The sequence below is a fragment of the Formica exsecta genome, unplaced genomic scaffold (assembly GCF_003651465.1).
Source record: "Formica exsecta isolate Colony F162 unplaced genomic scaffold, ASM365146v1 scaffold47, whole genome shotgun sequence".
Lineage (NCBI taxonomy): Eukaryota > Metazoa > Arthropoda > Insecta > Hymenoptera > Formicidae > Formica > Formica exsecta.
Window position 1 is genome coordinate 405,712 of NW_021851936.1, and position 17,673 is coordinate 423,384.

Genomic DNA, 17,673 nt, shown 5'->3' on the forward strand with positions numbered 1-17,673 from the left:
AAAAATAGTACGGCCAATTTTCAGGATACCTTTTATTGTGTCATTATTATATAATTCTACATTTCACGTTCATACGTGTCATGAATGATAAATATTAAGTTTATGTAAATCAATTTTATGCTTCTGCTCACATAAAACAAAAAAAACATATTATGTGGAATAAGTTAATTTGTTCCATCAGAGTGCACATTTTACTGCTTACATAAGAGTATCTATATTCTTTTTAATTCAGAAACACTGTGAAATTAAAGTTATATATAAAATACATAATATAAGTTTCTTATTATGTTACTTGTAGATTGGATTTCGATTTTTTCTTTTTATTCAAAGCTTTTTTTTATGTGAAGAAACAATATTTCAATATTTCTTTTTTTTAAAAACATTCAATATTCATACACATTTTCTGTTTTAAAATTAAACGATCCATTTAATTTTCTTGAATGAAGAATTAATTATAGCAATTGTAAATATGTACACAGGTACACGCGAAACGTACACTGGTGTGAATGTTGTTTACAAAAGAAATATTGAAATTCTAAGTGCTTTTAAACGGTGCCCATATATCTTTGTATTCGATCAGTACTTCTTGTAGAGATTATTTGATCATCTTACAGGAATTCGTCTGGTTCTCGGGGTGCATCGAGGTCTCGATAATGTATGACTGGTCGAAAGTCGCTACCACCGCCACTGCAATATTAAATTATTATTAGAATAATTAAAGGAATATTGATATATCAATATATTAGTATTTTTAATATTTATAATAGTATTAAATTATATATTATTTACATTTTTTGTTACTTTGTTTGCACATGTACGTAACATTTTTGCTTTTATATGTATCTTCCACATATCATCTATATTGAAATGAAAAAACAAATTTATATGCAATTTGATTAATTGTTTAAGTTGTTAACTCTCAACAAAGCTTGCAAAAATATTATTATAATGCATTATTAAGAATGATAATTATGTTTCGTGCCACATATGTGATTAGATCATATATCAATTTTGCATGACATACGATCAACCGGACATAGGATTCAAGTGGAAATGGGATAAAATAAAATAACAAATATATTAGAATAATATACAAATAGGTTTATTTGTTATTCACAAATTTACAACATCAGCGGATCTTCAAACTCATTCTAGATAGCATTATGTATGAAAATTGAAAGAGATCTATTCGCGACTCTAAAATTCTTTAAAAAAAATAAAAAATAAAAAAATTATACATAAAGATACAGATTTTATTTGTTTCTCTTGTTGTATGTTTCTATGAATATAATATTGGATCTCAATGCATAGTCTAAATAAATTTAGGTCGTATTGTAAACAACTTGAGTAAAAGATTGTGCTGATTTTGTAATGCAATGATTATTAAATTGACGTTTTTATCTTTTTCTTAATGATGTATTACACATCATACATATATATGCATATGTTGGCAGAAAGACAATTTGCATAAAATGTTAGCGCTTTTATGATTGTTCTGTTCTGTGAAAAATTATATTCGTGTAGGTTTCGACAAAATTTAAAACATGTCCATGTCTGACTGTTCCAAGTCATTATAACTAATAACAGATCTTGACGCAGAATCCGGAGCGACCCTGTAAAACATTGCATCACTACGTTCACTCTATTAACCTGATTAGACCGAGAATTTACTTGTCCTATGAACGTATCTTAAATCTTGTTTTAATTTCAGTACGAATTTAACAATGTGTCAAAAAAGCTGACCTATGCCAACGCCGTGTAAATTCTTTTTATAATTTTCATTTATAGACCATACGATATTTTATTCAGGGCAAATTTTACTGATGCTTTGCATCGAAACGTAACAAAAGAAGTAGCTTACCGTCCTCGATTGAATCCGCCACGATTGGAACGCGGTGCGCCGAATCCACCACCGAATCCGCCGCCGTAGCCAGAACCGTAATTGCCCCTGCTACCGCCGTATCCACCACCGTAATTTCCGAATCTGGAAACACGGATGTTCATATTGAATATCTTAACGATATATACTTCCAGATTTTTGGTAGAATTTTAAGAAACGCGTGCGTTTACATAAAGTAATGCCTCCTTTATAATGTACATATTACAATGATGATTGTATACACAAATGATCTGCTTTTTAATATTTTTAGTTGCAGATGACTTTTGTACACTTACGAGCTGCAACCATATGGTGTAAAATTCTCGCGCGGTCCATCCCTCAGTGGAGTCTTGTTACCAGGATGTTCGGGAAGCTGAGGCCTCTTTGGATCTTTCAAATAGTTGTTGAAGTATTCAGCTTCCGCTTTCACTTCAGCGACCTTCTCGGAATGTTTGTTGAAGATATGCTTGCGGATAAAATCAGGTCCTTTGAATTTCTTTCCGCTAAGAGGACACAACCATTTATCCTTTGACAATTCCTGGGTGTTAGCTTGGACAAATTTTTCGACTTCACTGTTCATATATTAAGAAAATATTTCATATTATGAATTAATTGTCATTTTCAGGTTAACGTATCGCGCATTTGTACATTTGTTGAAACAAAAAAGGATACGCTTCGGCATTCTTCGCGCCTAGCTTGTCGAATTCTTCAATGGATAAGGTAGCGACTGGTTGCAGGAAAGCAGACATCTTGCTCTCGAAATTACGACAATACTCCGATAATTCAGAGCTGGAAATTTTGGCGTTGGGTGGTGATCCTCTCACGTGCATTATTCCACATCTATTTGGCATTTCGTCTTCGTTTGGATACTCACAGTGATTGTAGTAGTCAACAGAATGAACGATTCGTAAGTACAACACTAATTTGTCTAATACCTGCAGGAATGAAGACACAAGACGTTTGTATAAAATATAATTCAAACACGTTATTTTCCATCATCAATCGCCATTTTGTACGAGTTTATTTAATTTACCTTGATTAAAACTGGATCTCTTTCAATAGAACTATCTCCGTCACCACCTAATTGACCTTCTTCTTGCTCGCCTGACATACCTAGCAATTCTTCCTCTTCGGCCGAAGCTTCCTCTATCAAGTAGTCCGTTATATTTTTCAATATTGGATTTTTAGATGACAATCCAAAAGCCTAGACAATGCAAAATATTTGATACAATCGTGAACTAAGTTTCTAGATACACAACCACTTTCATAGAAATATAATCCAAAAATTTTGCTTACAGCTTGCTCGACCTCACTACTACTTGGTGCGGTCTTATTCTCTTTCTCTTCTTCTTGCTTCAATGCACTTTCATCCTTTTTATCTTCCTTCCATAAGCCCACCCTATTATCCAAATTGTGAACAATTTTGGCACTGAGTTTAATGTCGTGTCGGACTATCTGTTTGTGAGATGTTAAACCATTCACTGATCGAATACGTCGCGACAGATCTCTGTTTACTATAGCACCAAGCTCACAATCGCGTAGCTGTATAAAAAAAAGAAAAAGACGAAGAGTTTAAAAGTGTTCCTAATCCCTTCTTTTAATAACAGCGCAAACGAATAAACTCACTCTGATGTTATTCAAACTCCAGCAGATTTCTTTGATATTCACTTGTCTCTCGAACGAAACCCAGCCACGGCGGAACCATCGTCTCTCTGGTTGCGGATCCGCTATAGCTACGCGTAAGAATCCAGGGAATCGCTTGCACATCTGTTTAATAATAATAAATATATTATTTCAAATATCAATAATTATATCATTAATACAAAAGAGCAGAATTTGCAGTAAAGAAAATATGAGTTACTAACAAGTAAATCCTTTATAAGATTATTTAATAGATAATGTTTCAACTAACCGCTTCAACTTCTGCTTTGGTAATCGTGGGCGCTAAATTACGAAGGAAAATGCTGCTCGTTTTGTGCAGAGCTCTAGGTTCCTTATCCTTATCTTCACTGGCCAAATCAATCACTGCTTCTGGCTCAATTGTAGATTTTTTATTATTCGTAATTTCTACTTTTGTTTTAGTTTCTTGATTCTCTTTCTTAGCGTCTCCTTCGTCAGTTTCTTCGTTATTAGCCTCCATTTTTTCATTGGCAGCTGATGATAATTAAATGTATGTGTGTGATTTGAGTAAAATAAATATAATATAAAGATATACCTCATATGATGATAATTTCTGCGAAGAAATATCTATTTAGTTGTACTTACGAGTCTCCGTTTTCGGTGTCTCTGGTTTATTACTGTCACTACCAGAAGAACTACTGCTACTGCTACTACTACTGCTGCTATTGCTCTCGGTACGTTTACGTTTCCTTGATTTCTCTGATTTTTCCGCTGTAATAAGAGAAATAATATTATGTATAATGTTGCGTAGAGTGTAAAGGTTGTCAAATGTTGAGATATACATACGAGGCTTATCATCATTAGCAGTTTCTTCCACGTCTTTGCATTCATCGTCATTTTGCTTTATTTTATCAGATTCAGATATCGCATTTTCATCTTTTTCCGAATTTTCGACTTCTGTCATGGCATTCTCATCATTTTTGGAGCTTTTCTCGCTACACTCGTCCATTTTGTTTTCATCGCTGAAATAAAGCAAATACAGAAATAATTGCAAAATATATTATCAATTTGATTTCTTTATACCTTATGTATATCTTAATATCTAATGTCATGTAATACCTATTCTCGGATTTTTTTTCTGTAGAAGATTTATTCTTATTATCTTCTTTTTCTTTCAAGACATCTTTAGCTATTATAGGTTTAGGTGGCTTGATGTTTAAAACTTGTAAATCCTCTTCTGTTCCTCCTTCCAGTTTAATAACTACTGCATCTAAAAGATGTAGCAATGCATCTGCTTGATCGGCGTCGACAGACACTTTTTCTATCTCTCTCGAGTTCAGCAACTCCAGAAAAACATCCACGCGTTTCTGCAATATAATTTCAGTCAGATAAATATTCTAAAATCAGAAGATGATGTTTCATATATTTTAGCATTGCATCTACCTTAAGCGCTGATACTTGTTCATCCTTTCTTTTCACTGATTCCTCAGGATGATATTTTATTTTGAACCTAATGATCAATAGAAAAAGCATAATAAGTGAATGCTCACAAAGCAGTTCAATGTAATAATACTATATGAATCTTATACGTCTTGAATAGGAACACACATACGTATAATTCAGTGATGCAGCTAGTTCTGTAATTTAAAAGATGCAACGCGAATGAAAATCGGCACCTTTTTTCCGTATATTAATTGCGTATGCAGATATGAGGTATATAAAATGTTGCACAATATTTTTTTTTTATGCTCCACATAAGTAAAAGCAAAAGAGTCGGCATCTTGCTTCCTCATATTTTGCATGCGCATGCATATATTTGTAAAGTAAAAGTTTCTGAACAAGAATCTTGTATCAATTATAAACATAATTGTACCTATGGTACAACTTTTGTTAAAAGTATGATCACAATCAGTAGAATGTATAGAGGAAAGTAGCCAGGTAGAAAAAAATGAGACATTAGTAAGAAGTATTCAAACCCGTTAGCTATGTCGCCCTTTATAATAAATTAAAAATCGACGAAACGAAAAATTGTATGAGTTTTAATTAGTCGCGAATCCTTGTTCCTTGATTTATCCAAATTCGTATATATCGTAATTAAATATACCCGAAGCATGGTCGGTAATACCATGCATTGTCGGTTACAGAATGAAGCCTCACCTGCAGTCATATTTCTACTCGCATTCAGTTTTCTCGTCGATTCAGACAAGTACTTGTCTTATAGACAAGTATAGTACTCGAGCGTGACAAATAAATAGCGGGTTTAGAACGCGGCCTATACGCGAGCATATTTTGGGCTTTGCGCGCCCAGCTCGCAATTTATTTAGCTACCTAAACAGGCACCTCGTGTCTTCAGCGATGCGCGAAACGCGAAATTCATAAAATATCGTACGAGAAAATAAACGAGCGAGATGACCCAAGGTATAAGGCGATGACGGCGATACGCTGTAGGGATAGACAGAGCTGGTCATATTGTTTGAAATTAGAGCTATAGTATCATGTGTCTGCAATTTATCAAAGATTATATAAATTATCTACCTCCACCAGGCATGTGTTGCGATATATGTACATGCGTGGACAGAGTTTTGTGTGATCTCCTACAATGGCCGCGTTATTTAAATGTATTCATATTTTTTTTTGTAAAGTTATGATTTCAATGATATCATTTACTATTTAGCTTGATAAATTCAGCAAAAATATTTCAGCCACTATAGAAATTAATTACACTTCATCGTACATAAACAATGCCGCGATAAAATTGTTCAATCCTCTATAATATGTAACAATGCAACCCCCTCAAGTGTGAAAAAGAAGAATATAAAAATTAATATACCATTCTTCGTCCTTATGAGCGACAAAGAATTCATTGAGTTGCTGTCTCCTGAATTCCAATTTGTACTCGTTGTAGCGTTTAATAGCCTCCTCGTCAGTAATAGTATCTTCTTGAGTACCAAGGAATGCTTTGAATGACATCATAGGTGGTTGAGTTTCAACATTTGAATTACTGAAATTTCCAGCTACTTCCCGACTGAAAAAACAATATCATGCAATATGCTAAAATAATTTCAATAAATATTATTAATTAATACAATATATACAAAATAGCATAAATAATATAATAGTCTGTCATAATACAATCAGTAAGTTTTAACGTATGCACAGGATATGTGATATTATGTATGTGTTTATTTAAAATATTTATTATTAAATGGCATTTATATTTTATCTCCATTTAAATGAAACAATTAAGATTTATAAAAAAAAAATAATAATAATAATAACTGCATATATAAATTTAAGAAAGAAAGATTATCTTAAAAACGTTAATATTGAAGAAATGCTATCTCTTTGAAATCCAGAGCATGCAGTGGCACGCAGTTCACACTAGACACAGGGTCTCTAGTTTACATGTACGTTGCTTGTGCATGTGTGCGGCTTTCGTAAAATATCTTAAATGGCACGCTTGCTAGAGATTTTAGAGATATCTATGAAGAGATATCATAAAGAGCTCTTGTGAAAGATATCTTACAAAAAGATAACTTACTGATATCATTTCTAAGAAAATTTAATTAAGTCTTTAAAAAGTCCTCTTAAAGAGCTCATCCTCTCAATAATGCTCACTGGGATAGGATTTGTTAGAGAAAAATTATTCACGTAAGTTTTACATATATTTAAAATAATGATTATACTTTTGTCCATATTAGAATTTCTTAACATATACTTATTACAATTATTGGACGTGATATAAATAAAAACTTTTACAAAGGAATCGAGAATGACAAAGAGAGCACGTATACTTTGTACCGTGCGATCATATTTTTATCTTAATTCAACAAATAAATTATTACGTCTCGTAAAAGATTTATTTATATTCTGTAAGATATTTCTTTTTGTATCCGGTATCGCGAATTTCGCGGATTGTATGATTAATTTTTTAAACGCGGATGCAGCGCGCGATAATGAGCCAATTGTAATCTTTGTTCCGAGATAACATCTTCTGCATGCTTCTACATCGATAAGAGATTTGTGGCCGCGCATTTTTTTTTTTTCATATATCTTGTGCTTTTCCGATTAGACGATCGTCGTACTTTACATCCAGGATACGGTATTTAGGAGGATGTACGATGTATTACAATACGTGTACGTTCTAAAAATACGCGCGATCATAGACGTATCATTATTATTACACAATGAGTCGTAGAGGTTTTGCCTTGTACAATGATAATACGCAAGTATCATACATGCGTAGTGATCGCATAGTTCTGCGACATTTATATTGCGCGAGGAGTCCGCGGTGATGTATACAATAATGCGAGAAGAATCTCATCGGCATACACATTTTGATGTAAATGATTCGCCGAAAAAAACCTGTCTTCTCTGTTGTCGAAACCAGTCTCTTTTGTTGTGATATTCTAATACGCGAGACCCCAGAGTTTATGTATTCGATAAAGATAGATACATAAAACTTTTATGAGATATAGTATAAATTTTACTCCAATCGAATCTTTTTAAATATGGATTATCATTTAAAGAGAAATGATTCAACAAACGGATATTAGCTAAATAAAACTAATTATGTTTGAAAGAATAATCAATTTAACGCAGCATATTTTAAGAGTCTAATTGATTTTTTTTTTATTGGGGAGAAGAGATTTGAAAATATATTGTTCTCAGTGATATTATTTGTACACACAATCATCTTAAATTAATTAAATTATTAAATTACAAATAGTCATCTTTTTTTACTGTCGAGGCATTCATTAAATAGTACAAAGTCGTTCAGTAATGGAAGCATTATGAGATTTCGGTATATACATATTTTTCAAAATTTAAGCAAGATCTGCAGTTTTGTTAATATTAAGACTTTGTATAATAGAGATCTTACTGAAATTTATCACATTTGTTAAAGTATAAAAACAAATGGCTTTCTCTCTTTAAAAAGAAAAACAAATTCCATCATTTTGAATGCTAGCAAATACACGTCAGTCTAATAATCTTTTGTCTTTATTACTAACAGATAATTTAGTTAATTATTATCTCAAAATCATTATTTATATTTTGCAGTAAGGATAAAAATGACGCGATGAGACGAGCTTCTCATAACATGGGAATCAGCATTCGCTTGCCGCATACCTTGTACAGGATGTGTGAAAACGTGACGTGACGAGCATCGAAGTCTCTTCTCCGGGGAAACTTAAAGAACGATGACGCAGTCATCTCTGCGCAGGACCGTCTCATCATACCAGTCGCGACGCTTCTATTATATTGCCGCACATTCGCTTTGGCGATGGCAACAATATAATTACTCATTGTTCGACAATGTATGTTTGCTGCGCGAGGATGCTGCCTTTGCCGGATTGCCTCGCGGCGTCGGGATTCGCCTCGGCGATTCCCTTTCACGCACACACATTTTGCTGGGGGTATCCTTATATATATATATGTATGAGCCTTCGATCTTTTAGGATGCTCTTGGCAACCGGTGCTGCAGTGTACATGAGGCAACCGGTAAAGCAACATCTATGAACCAGCATCCACCGAGATGACTGAAATCCGGCCTGGCTGTTTAAAGTGTTCTCTAACGGTAGCCCTTGTCGTGTGCACGTTTTTCGTCGGATCAGGTAGTCTCGCGTACTTAAACGAGTAATTAATCGTCTCAAATTATATTTCTAAAAATCGTATAATTTCATATGAAAAGAATTGATCTTTATCCTTATTCTTGCCATTTTTTATTAAACGTCAAGTAATTTTTTTATTCGTTTTTCTTTTGTTAAATATTAAAGAAAATGGATATACAAAAATATTTATTTTGATCCTAATAGATCTTAAAAATAGATTAGAAAATAGAACTTTTTAGAACTGACGATGAGTAGCCCGTCTTTGATCTAGTTTAGGTATATTAATTAATTATTTTTTTTTTTCAAGATTGTCCATGTATTATTTCAAAGAAATCGATATTATTTCAAAAACACACTTGATGTAATCAATGAATCAAAATATATATATATTTATAAATATATATATTTAGAAATACATATTTCGTATTTGATTGAATTTAATTAAGGATTTTAATTTGTAGTTTGCGGATTGTAATTTTTCTCTGTGACAAATCTTATGTTGTTATGTGTTTTCAATTTCAGGTGCACGCGCAAATGGAGGCAGTAGCGGCGCCTTCGGTATGTATATTAATCCTTTCTATATGTGTGCATGATAGTGAAATCATCTTTATAAATAACGTTAAAGATCCTTGTCACGCATACGACCGCATTATAATTTGTGCACATATATATATATATATATATATATATATATATATATATATATATATTATTGTTATATCTATGAAGAAAAGAGTCATTTTTTTCATTCACATAAAATATTCTTTGAAAATTCCGAAATTGAATTTATTGTGAAATATTCTATCAATCTTGTGTTTCTGTGGATGTAAAACAGATTTATTTCCCTACCGATTTCCCTACAAATTTCTTTCGCGTACTAAGTTATCCGTTGCAACAACCCTAAGGTGTTCTATGTTTCGGTCGTATTAATGGATGAGAGCAAAGAAAGTATCAAACATGTATGAAAATTATAACCGCCGCTGTCCATCTCGACGCGATTCCCATTTATAAGCTTCAAAATTAGAAGTAAAATAAAGAAAAACAGAGTTTAAATAAAAAAAAAACATATTTATGCGTATATCATTATTAAAAATGGTATTTTTTTCACGCGGTGCAGCATCAGCCAGCGCTTACGCTGGAGCTGGTGCATCCGCATTAAGTAGCGCCAGTGCATTTGGAGGAGCGGGAGACTTTCCCGGAGCCTATGACGGACATAAAGGGATTCGCAGCTATGACAGCATCAGTTTCTCCCATGACAATGACGCCAATCGCGGTACGAAATCCTACGGCGTCGTTCCAGGACATGGCGCCGACGGTGACGGAATAAAAAGCTCAGATCATGGCTATAATAAGAATGATTGTTCTAAATGCAAATGGGAAAATGACGATTATTGGGAACACGACGAACCGGAGGAGGAGGGGGACGAGAATGACGGGGATGAATGCGACGATGGTCAATACAGGCCGGACGGGACGCGTCATCGTGGCGCGGGCGGACCCGATAGAGGACATAAATCGGGATCGCGTCCATCCGGTGTACACAAGACCGGACCCATAGATGCGTATGTTGATGACGGACCTAAAGATGGTAGACCCGCTGGTTCTATTGGCGGTGTTAACTATCCAGTGCCGACTACCGGATACGCAGCCCCAACTGGTGGCTTTGCTACTGGAAATACGCCGAAACCTGGATCAGGCTGGAACACTCCGTTCGCTTATACGACATTAAAGCCCGGATATGCTGGCGCAACCGCAGGTGCCTACGGCACAACATCAGGTTCTTGGCCAAATTGGAACAGAGGAACAACGCCAGGTGGTTTTGCTTCCTCGTCGAAGCCTACTTGGGACAGCTCTGGACCCGCCGGAAATTTCGTAACAACGCCGAAACCTAGAAATTGGGATATCGGATCTGGTGCTCCAACTGGCGGACAACCGTTTTCACAAAAACCTTGGAATACCGGATTTGATAATGCTCCTACTGCGAGCACATCGAGACCCGGACAAGGATGGAATACTGGATTTGATAATACTCCAACGACAGACTTTTCGCAGAAACCGGCACCAGGTTGGAGCACCGGCCGTGGACCTACCGGAAACTTCGGCGTCACGCCGAAATCTGAACCGAACGGGAATTCTGGATTCGACAGTAGTTCAGCCGGAGGGCTTCCGTTTTCGCGAAAACCTGGGGGGACTCCTTGGAATACTGGATACGACGGCACAAGCTTTGGCACAACGCCGAAACCTGGACAAAGCTGGAATGCTCCATCCGGCGGTAAACCTGAACCGAGTTCGAATCTGAATTATGGTACCAAGTCCATCGGTACAACTGGTTGTCCTCGACCTGATTCAAGTTGCACTCAAGGTTAGTACGATAATCTTTTTATGAAAAAGCGCAATAATAAATTTTAATACGCTTTCTTTATTTTCAGTGGTTATCATAATAAAAAGTATCATCAGTTTATACATTTTTTATATATTATTCATATCTTGGAGTTTCAAAAATAAAAAATTTATATATCATAAATCTGAAACACATATTGTTTTACGATAATGCGTCTGCAATCACAAGAATAATAATGTGTTACGTTCATTTTTTATTTTTGCGCTACTAATATTATAGAGTTTATACATTATAGTAATATTTTATTTTAATTTTCATAATATTTTTCATTATATTATTCTAATGTATAAATTTATGCAAATTAAAATAGAATTAAAACAAATATATACATATACATATAAACAAATATATGACAAAAAAATAATAAAATTTGTATATTTTTACAATATGTATTAATTTGTTACATTAGGAATACAAGGTCCTGTCAAATTGGGCGCAACTCCTATCGATATTGACAGAACGAAAAGTGGTGAATCTCCAAGTGGTATTTCTTCTGCGGTTTCACAAACAGGAAGTGGTATATCTTCTCCAAATAGTTATGGAAACCCAAAGGAAAATCAGAATTGGCCTTATGGTCAACCTGGAACAGCACAAAGTGCGTGTTTATGAGAATAACAATTTGTTATTTTATTAACAATAATATAGTATTGGTTTCACATAAAAAAAAAATACAATTTTAGATAATCTGTTTTTTACATGATATTTTGGAGATATTGAAATTTGCATTAATTTAGAATTTTTTAGAGAATCTAAACTTAATGTTTTGTGTGCACAGGTACTAATGCTTATGCTGGAGCAAGCGTAACATCCGGCATTGGGAGCACTCCTCACGGAGAAGTACCTAATTTTGGGAAAAAAGATCATCCATTTTTTAACAAACCAGCAGGCACTCAAACGCCGTATAGTGGAATAGATCAAGCACATCCTAACACTAGCGGTGGCACTTATAGTCCAGGAAGTGTTTCTGATTATAACAAACCTGGACGCGAAAATACGTGGCCGTCGAATGTAGCAAATACTTTCGGAACTACAAAAAGACCGTTTGGAGGAAATACATTCAGTTCTAGAAAATTACCGGGATCTCCGATTGGAAGCGGCGTTTATGATTATCCGGGTGTCACTAAACCGAGTTACGGAAGCGGAATCACTAGCTCCTCGTTAAATACCGGTCAGCCTGCAAGCGGAAGTAGTACCTGGCATAGTCCGGGAACCACAGCTTCTCATGGATTTCCTGGCTCTACTACTGGATTTGACACTACCAAATCTCCGTTTGGTCACACAAACATTCCAGGTCCCGCATCACTCGGCAGTTCATACAGCGGAACAGGTCTAAAGCAACCCGGTTTTAATGGAGCAAGTAGTAGCGCAAGTGCGACCGCTGGCGCAGGCGCATTCGGGACATTTCCCAGCACTCCTTATATAACTGAAACAACGCCAAGATATGAAGGAGCTTTGGGTTATCCTGGAGTCAAGAGCTCCCCTGGAAATACCGGATCTACTTATGGAATTGCTCCTCATGGCACACATTCTTATGCCGGAACTGGTGCTTGGTCTGGCAAGCAACCTGGAAGTGGAAGTCAAACTTGGCCTGGTGAACAACCTGGAAGTGGTGCTACTTCTGGCGTGCATCTTGGAACTGTAACTGATACCTGGCCCGGAAAACAGCCTGGAGGAGGTAGCGGACCTTGGCCTAGCAAAAAACCTGGAGATGGAAGTAGTACTTGGCCTGGAGGACAGCCCGAAAGCGTTAGTGCAACTTGGCCTACCAGGCAACCAGGTAGCGGAACCGGAAGTTGGCCTAGTGGAAGACCTGGAGACGGAAGTGGAGTTACGCCTGGCAGACACCCTGGAACCAGTGATACCTGGCCCGGAAAACAGCCTGGAAGCAGTAGCGGACCTTGGCCTAGCAAAAAACCTGGAGATGGGAGTAGTACCTGGCCTGGAGGACAGCCTGGAAGCGTTAGTGCAACTTGGCCTACCAGGCAACCAGATAGCGGAGTCGGAAGTTGGCCTAGTGGAAGACCTGGAGACGGAAGTGGAGTTACGCCTGGCGGACACCCTGGAACTAGTGATACCTGGCCCGGGAAACTGCCTGGAGGCAGTAGCGGACCTTGGCCTAGCAAAAAACCTGGAGATGGGAGTAGTACCTGGCCTGGAGGACAGCCTGGAAGCGTTAGTGCAACTTGGCCTACCAGGCAACCAGGTAGCGGAACCGGAAGTTGGCCTAGTGGAAGACCTGGAGACGGAAGTGAAGTTACGCCTGGCGGACACCCTGAAACCAGTGATACCTGGCCCGAGAAACAATCTGGAGGCAATAATCGACCTTGGCCTAATGTTAAACCTGGAGATGGAAGTAGTACCTGGCCTGGAGGACAACCTGGAAGCGTTAGTGCAACTTGGCCTACGAGACATCCAGATAGCGGAACCGGAAGTTGGCCTAGTGGAAAACCTGAAGATGGAAGTAGCGCTACGTCCGGTAGTTATCCTGGAGTTGGAAGTGGAATTGGGCCTAGCAAGCAACCTTCAGACGGTAATAGAGCTTGGCCTAGCAAGCAACCTGAAGACGGAAGTGGGACGTGGCCAGGCATATCTGGATGTTCGAGCGTAAACTGTGGAGGTAGCATCGGTCCGTACGGAGAAAGCAGCAACTGCGGAGGCGGGAATTATAATTGCGAGGGCAGTTGTACTGGAAGAGATAATAATGCACCAATGACACATGGACCATGCGGTGAAACAGTAAGCGGTCCCAGCGGCGTTAATAAAACATATTATCCTGCTGGAACCGGTGATGGCCATGTTCCAGACATCGGGAATATATATGGATCAGCTCCATCTTTTAATAGCGGCATCGGGGCTTATCCTGGAACCAATAGAGGATGTAGAAGTGGAGACAATTCGTGTAATCAAGGTAACAAATGATACTTAACTAAAGTATTTTGTGGCTATTAAACTATTGTGTAAACACTTCAATAATATGTAGTACGAGTTATTCTCACTCATATACATACATACATAGGTTTAAATATAATTGAATAAAATTAAATTTTGATTTTAATTTTAATTGAAGGCGCAAATGTAATACCTAAAGGTCCTGTGCAATGGAATTCCGCAAATCCATTCTTGTTTGGAACTGGAGGTATATATTGATGGTGTACACGGAAAAATTTTTTAAAATCTTATCTTTAATATTTATAAATTACATTTATCTTTAAATAAAATAAGTGAAACTGTGTGAGATAAAATATTTCAAAATATGGAAATAATTTTTCAAAATATTAAGTAATTTTGTGATATGAAAATACATATTAAATATATATTGTATAAAATATAATATATATAAACATTGGATATATATTTCCCCCATTATTTAGGCGGTACTCCAAGCGATGTTTCACGTCCCTGGAAGAGCGAAACTACAGTTAAACCGATCGGGAAGGGAAATCCATTCCTCGATCCCGATTGGAACAGATCTCCTAAGCCTGCATATAGTAATGCAAATAATGATAAAAATGTGATCCCTCATGGTGAAAGAAATATAAAACCTATCGGTCAAGGGAATCCTTTCCTGGATGACAACAAGAGAAGAGGAGATATCGAAGTTAATCCTAACCGAGGTGTGATTCCGCTCGGAGGAAGGAAACCCGAAGAATACAATCCCTTTTTCGGAAGTGGAAACAGCGGTTCAGACGGTTCATCATACACTGGTGGACAGCCTGACGGATATCCTGCATTGGGAACGCCAGAAAGCGGCGGTGTAAAGGGTGGTTCTCGTGGTCGAGTTTCGCCGCAGCAGGAAAATAGCGGCGGGGTTTATCCTACAAGTGGAAATTCTCGCGGAGTTGATCCGTTACGATGTAAGTTGGGTATTTTCGGTTGCGGAACGCCCGGTAGCGGAAGCTACGAGACTAGCAGCGGTAAGCATCCGGGAGGCGTGTTTGGAGGGATCAGTGGAAATGTCGGAACTGGTGGTGGAAATTCAGGAAACGTCGGCAGTGTTCCTGGTACGTCCAGCAATACTGGAACTGGAATAACTCACGGTCAATTCGGCGCAGGTCATCCCACATCGGCGGGAAGTAACTTGGCAGGATCTCTTAGTGGAGCTTATGCTGGATCCTTTAGCAACGCTCAAGCTTCCAACTTTCCCAGCGCTAAATCTTTACCTTTCTCCAATACAGCAGGTTTGTTCCTCGCAAAAGCGTATAAACGTAAATAATTTTATATATATATATCATTTCTGATATAGAACATTATATATCTAATGTACACATTGCATCCTTGGAATAATCTCAAGATGCGATTTGTTTACGAAAAGAACATTACACTATTTTAAGAAAAAGGTTATAATGACATAATATTCTTAAAATTACGAGAATATAACAATTTAGTGTACAATCTTTCCTACAATTGCTTGAAAATTACAACAAATGTTTCAAGATCTTTTTAGTCTTATAAAAACATTACTGCATTAATTCTCAAAGTTGCATGTAATGATATGAACAAGCGGTAAAATTTATTGAAAATGATAACTCGACATTGATCAAATATACTGACAATAAGATAATCAATGTTGCGTTAACAAGTCGCAGAGTTAGGTGGAGATCAAAACGTACGATTTGAGGGAGTGTATGATAATTATATATCAAATCAACGATGCGTTCATAATTTCTCGGCGTTTATATCTTCATCAAGTGGATCATATGAATGGATGTTTAAATTTTCCCACGACTAATTTAACTTCTCTACTTAACGCGAAACATTTGTTGTGCACGTTTTTGAAACGAGGCATAGGTAAGAGATATAATAAAGTATATCTCTCTCATAGTCGGAAATGCCTCAAGGTCTATCGTGGTTGCATATGAGAGATTGGAAATACACATGTGATTGATGCGATCTATCGTACAATGATGCATAAATCAAATAAGAAGGCAGTATTTGAATTAATAGTAAGCGCCAGATATCCGTTTCCGTTCTTCGACTACGAAAGCTATTATACAATCCATTCCACCAGTAATTAACTTATCATACAATATTTATCTGTTATAGCAATGAGATGTGCTTTTCACACAACGTACTTTCACACAACGAAATGCTATTAACATGTCGCATTTTAAAAAGATATTTGTATAATATTTTATAATATGTAGAATATTCTTAAACGTGGAATTTAATTAGTTCGTTTTAAGCCAAACTGCAACATATGTCTTGAAAATAAGATTCTGTTCGTATGTAGAGCCTGTAATCGATTTACCTGTGAAAATCGAATAAATAAATTCATTGTACAATTTATTTGTGTTCTCAGGATCCGGCGATGATTTTGGTCAAGCTCGTAGCGGAAACTGGCCTTCCAGCGGAGCACAACATCAAGGCGGATCTAATTCCTGGGCTTCCAGCAGTGCCTTTGCCAGTAGTAATTCCGGAAGTGAGTTTTAGCATTAATCTTCCAAACGTATAAACATATATTATAAGCATATATATAAACTGCAATGTAATATTTTACTTGAAAGATAATAGTTATATATATATCAGGTGATTGCATAAGTTCGTGCCCGATTTAAATATAAATATCAAAACAAATATTATGTCATTACAGGCTGGTCAGGAAATTATCCTACCGACGTAAAGGGCTAATTCAGTCAGAAGATGCAAAACGGAATAAATATGCAGATATGTTGATGACATAATTCCAAAGCATAATATATATTTAATTAATGTCTTACTACTTAATAAATATAAAATACTCTTGATTTTTTTTGTATATAAAGATTTTATATATACATATATATTTATATCCATTCGTCGTGATATATGATGTGGATAGAATTTTTTCGTTATATATACATCGTCTATTTGTACACACATATTTTGTTTAATCGGCGAAGAATAAACAGATTTCGCAGAATCACGCGAATGATTATTTACGTCGCAAACGCTAATTACCCGTTATGTGAACGATAATTGACTGTACACATCGATTTAGTAGTATTCCATAATAACTCTATAGGATGGCCCGTTAAAAAGAAATATTAATTTGCATTATTTTTACGATATCAATTTTGTTTTAAGCGAAATATATCGCAGTTGAATATATTATATTATTCGATCAATATAAGATAAAGAATCTAATTCCATAGCATAGGCAATGATAATTCGTAAGTTAAAAT

General features: G+C 36.2%; 2 protein-coding genes across 5 annotated transcripts; one reads left to right on the plus strand and one right to left on the minus strand.

The window, feature by feature from the left end:
* Positions 1-23: 23 nt before the first annotated feature.
* On the minus strand, positions 24-6,543 carry LOC115241163 (serrate RNA effector molecule homolog). 2 transcript variants are annotated; one of them, XR_003884868.1, is made up of 14 exons: positions 6,330-6,543; positions 4,943-5,009; positions 4,619-4,866; positions 4,346-4,521; positions 4,145-4,270; positions 3,792-4,033; positions 3,506-3,646; positions 3,176-3,421; positions 2,913-3,083; positions 2,552-2,814; positions 2,176-2,451; positions 1,862-1,984; positions 790-1,613; positions 24-687 (listed from the first exon to the last, which is right to left on the minus strand). XR_003884868.1 is itself a non-coding variant. In XM_029816779.1 (13 exons), the coding sequence occupies exons 1-13, from the start codon at positions 6,470-6,472 to the stop codon at positions 609-611; spliced, it is 2,301 nt and encodes a 766-aa protein (XP_029672639.1). In that variant the 5' UTR covers positions 6,473-6,542; the 3' UTR covers positions 24-608. The 2 variants fall into 2 exon arrangements, 1 of the variants encoding a protein (XP_029672639.1); XM_029816779.1 differs by lacking the exon at positions 790-1,613 and having other exon boundaries at positions 6,330-6,542.
* A 248-nt stretch (positions 6,544-6,791) lies between these two features.
* Positions 6,792-17,411, plus strand: LOC115241107 (collagen alpha-1(III) chain-like). Of its 3 annotated transcripts, XM_029816666.1 has the most exons (10): positions 6,792-7,150; positions 8,561-9,114; positions 9,634-9,669; positions 10,229-11,473; positions 11,922-12,107; positions 12,288-14,420; positions 14,580-14,648; positions 14,884-15,690; positions 16,812-16,931; positions 17,103-17,411. In XM_029816666.1, the coding sequence occupies exons 2-10, from the start codon at positions 9,036-9,038 to the stop codon at positions 17,138-17,140; spliced, it is 4,713 nt and encodes a 1,570-aa protein (XP_029672526.1). In that variant the 5' UTR covers positions 6,792-7,150; positions 8,561-9,035; the 3' UTR covers positions 17,141-17,411. The 3 variants fall into 3 exon arrangements, with proteins under 3 accessions (XP_029672526.1, XP_029672527.1, XP_029672525.1); XM_029816665.1 differs by lacking the exon at positions 6,792-7,150 and having other exon boundaries at positions 8,160-9,114; XM_029816667.1 differs by lacking the exons at positions 6,792-7,150; positions 14,580-14,648 and having other exon boundaries at positions 8,150-9,114.
* The last annotated feature ends 262 nt before the right edge of the window (positions 17,412-17,673 follow it).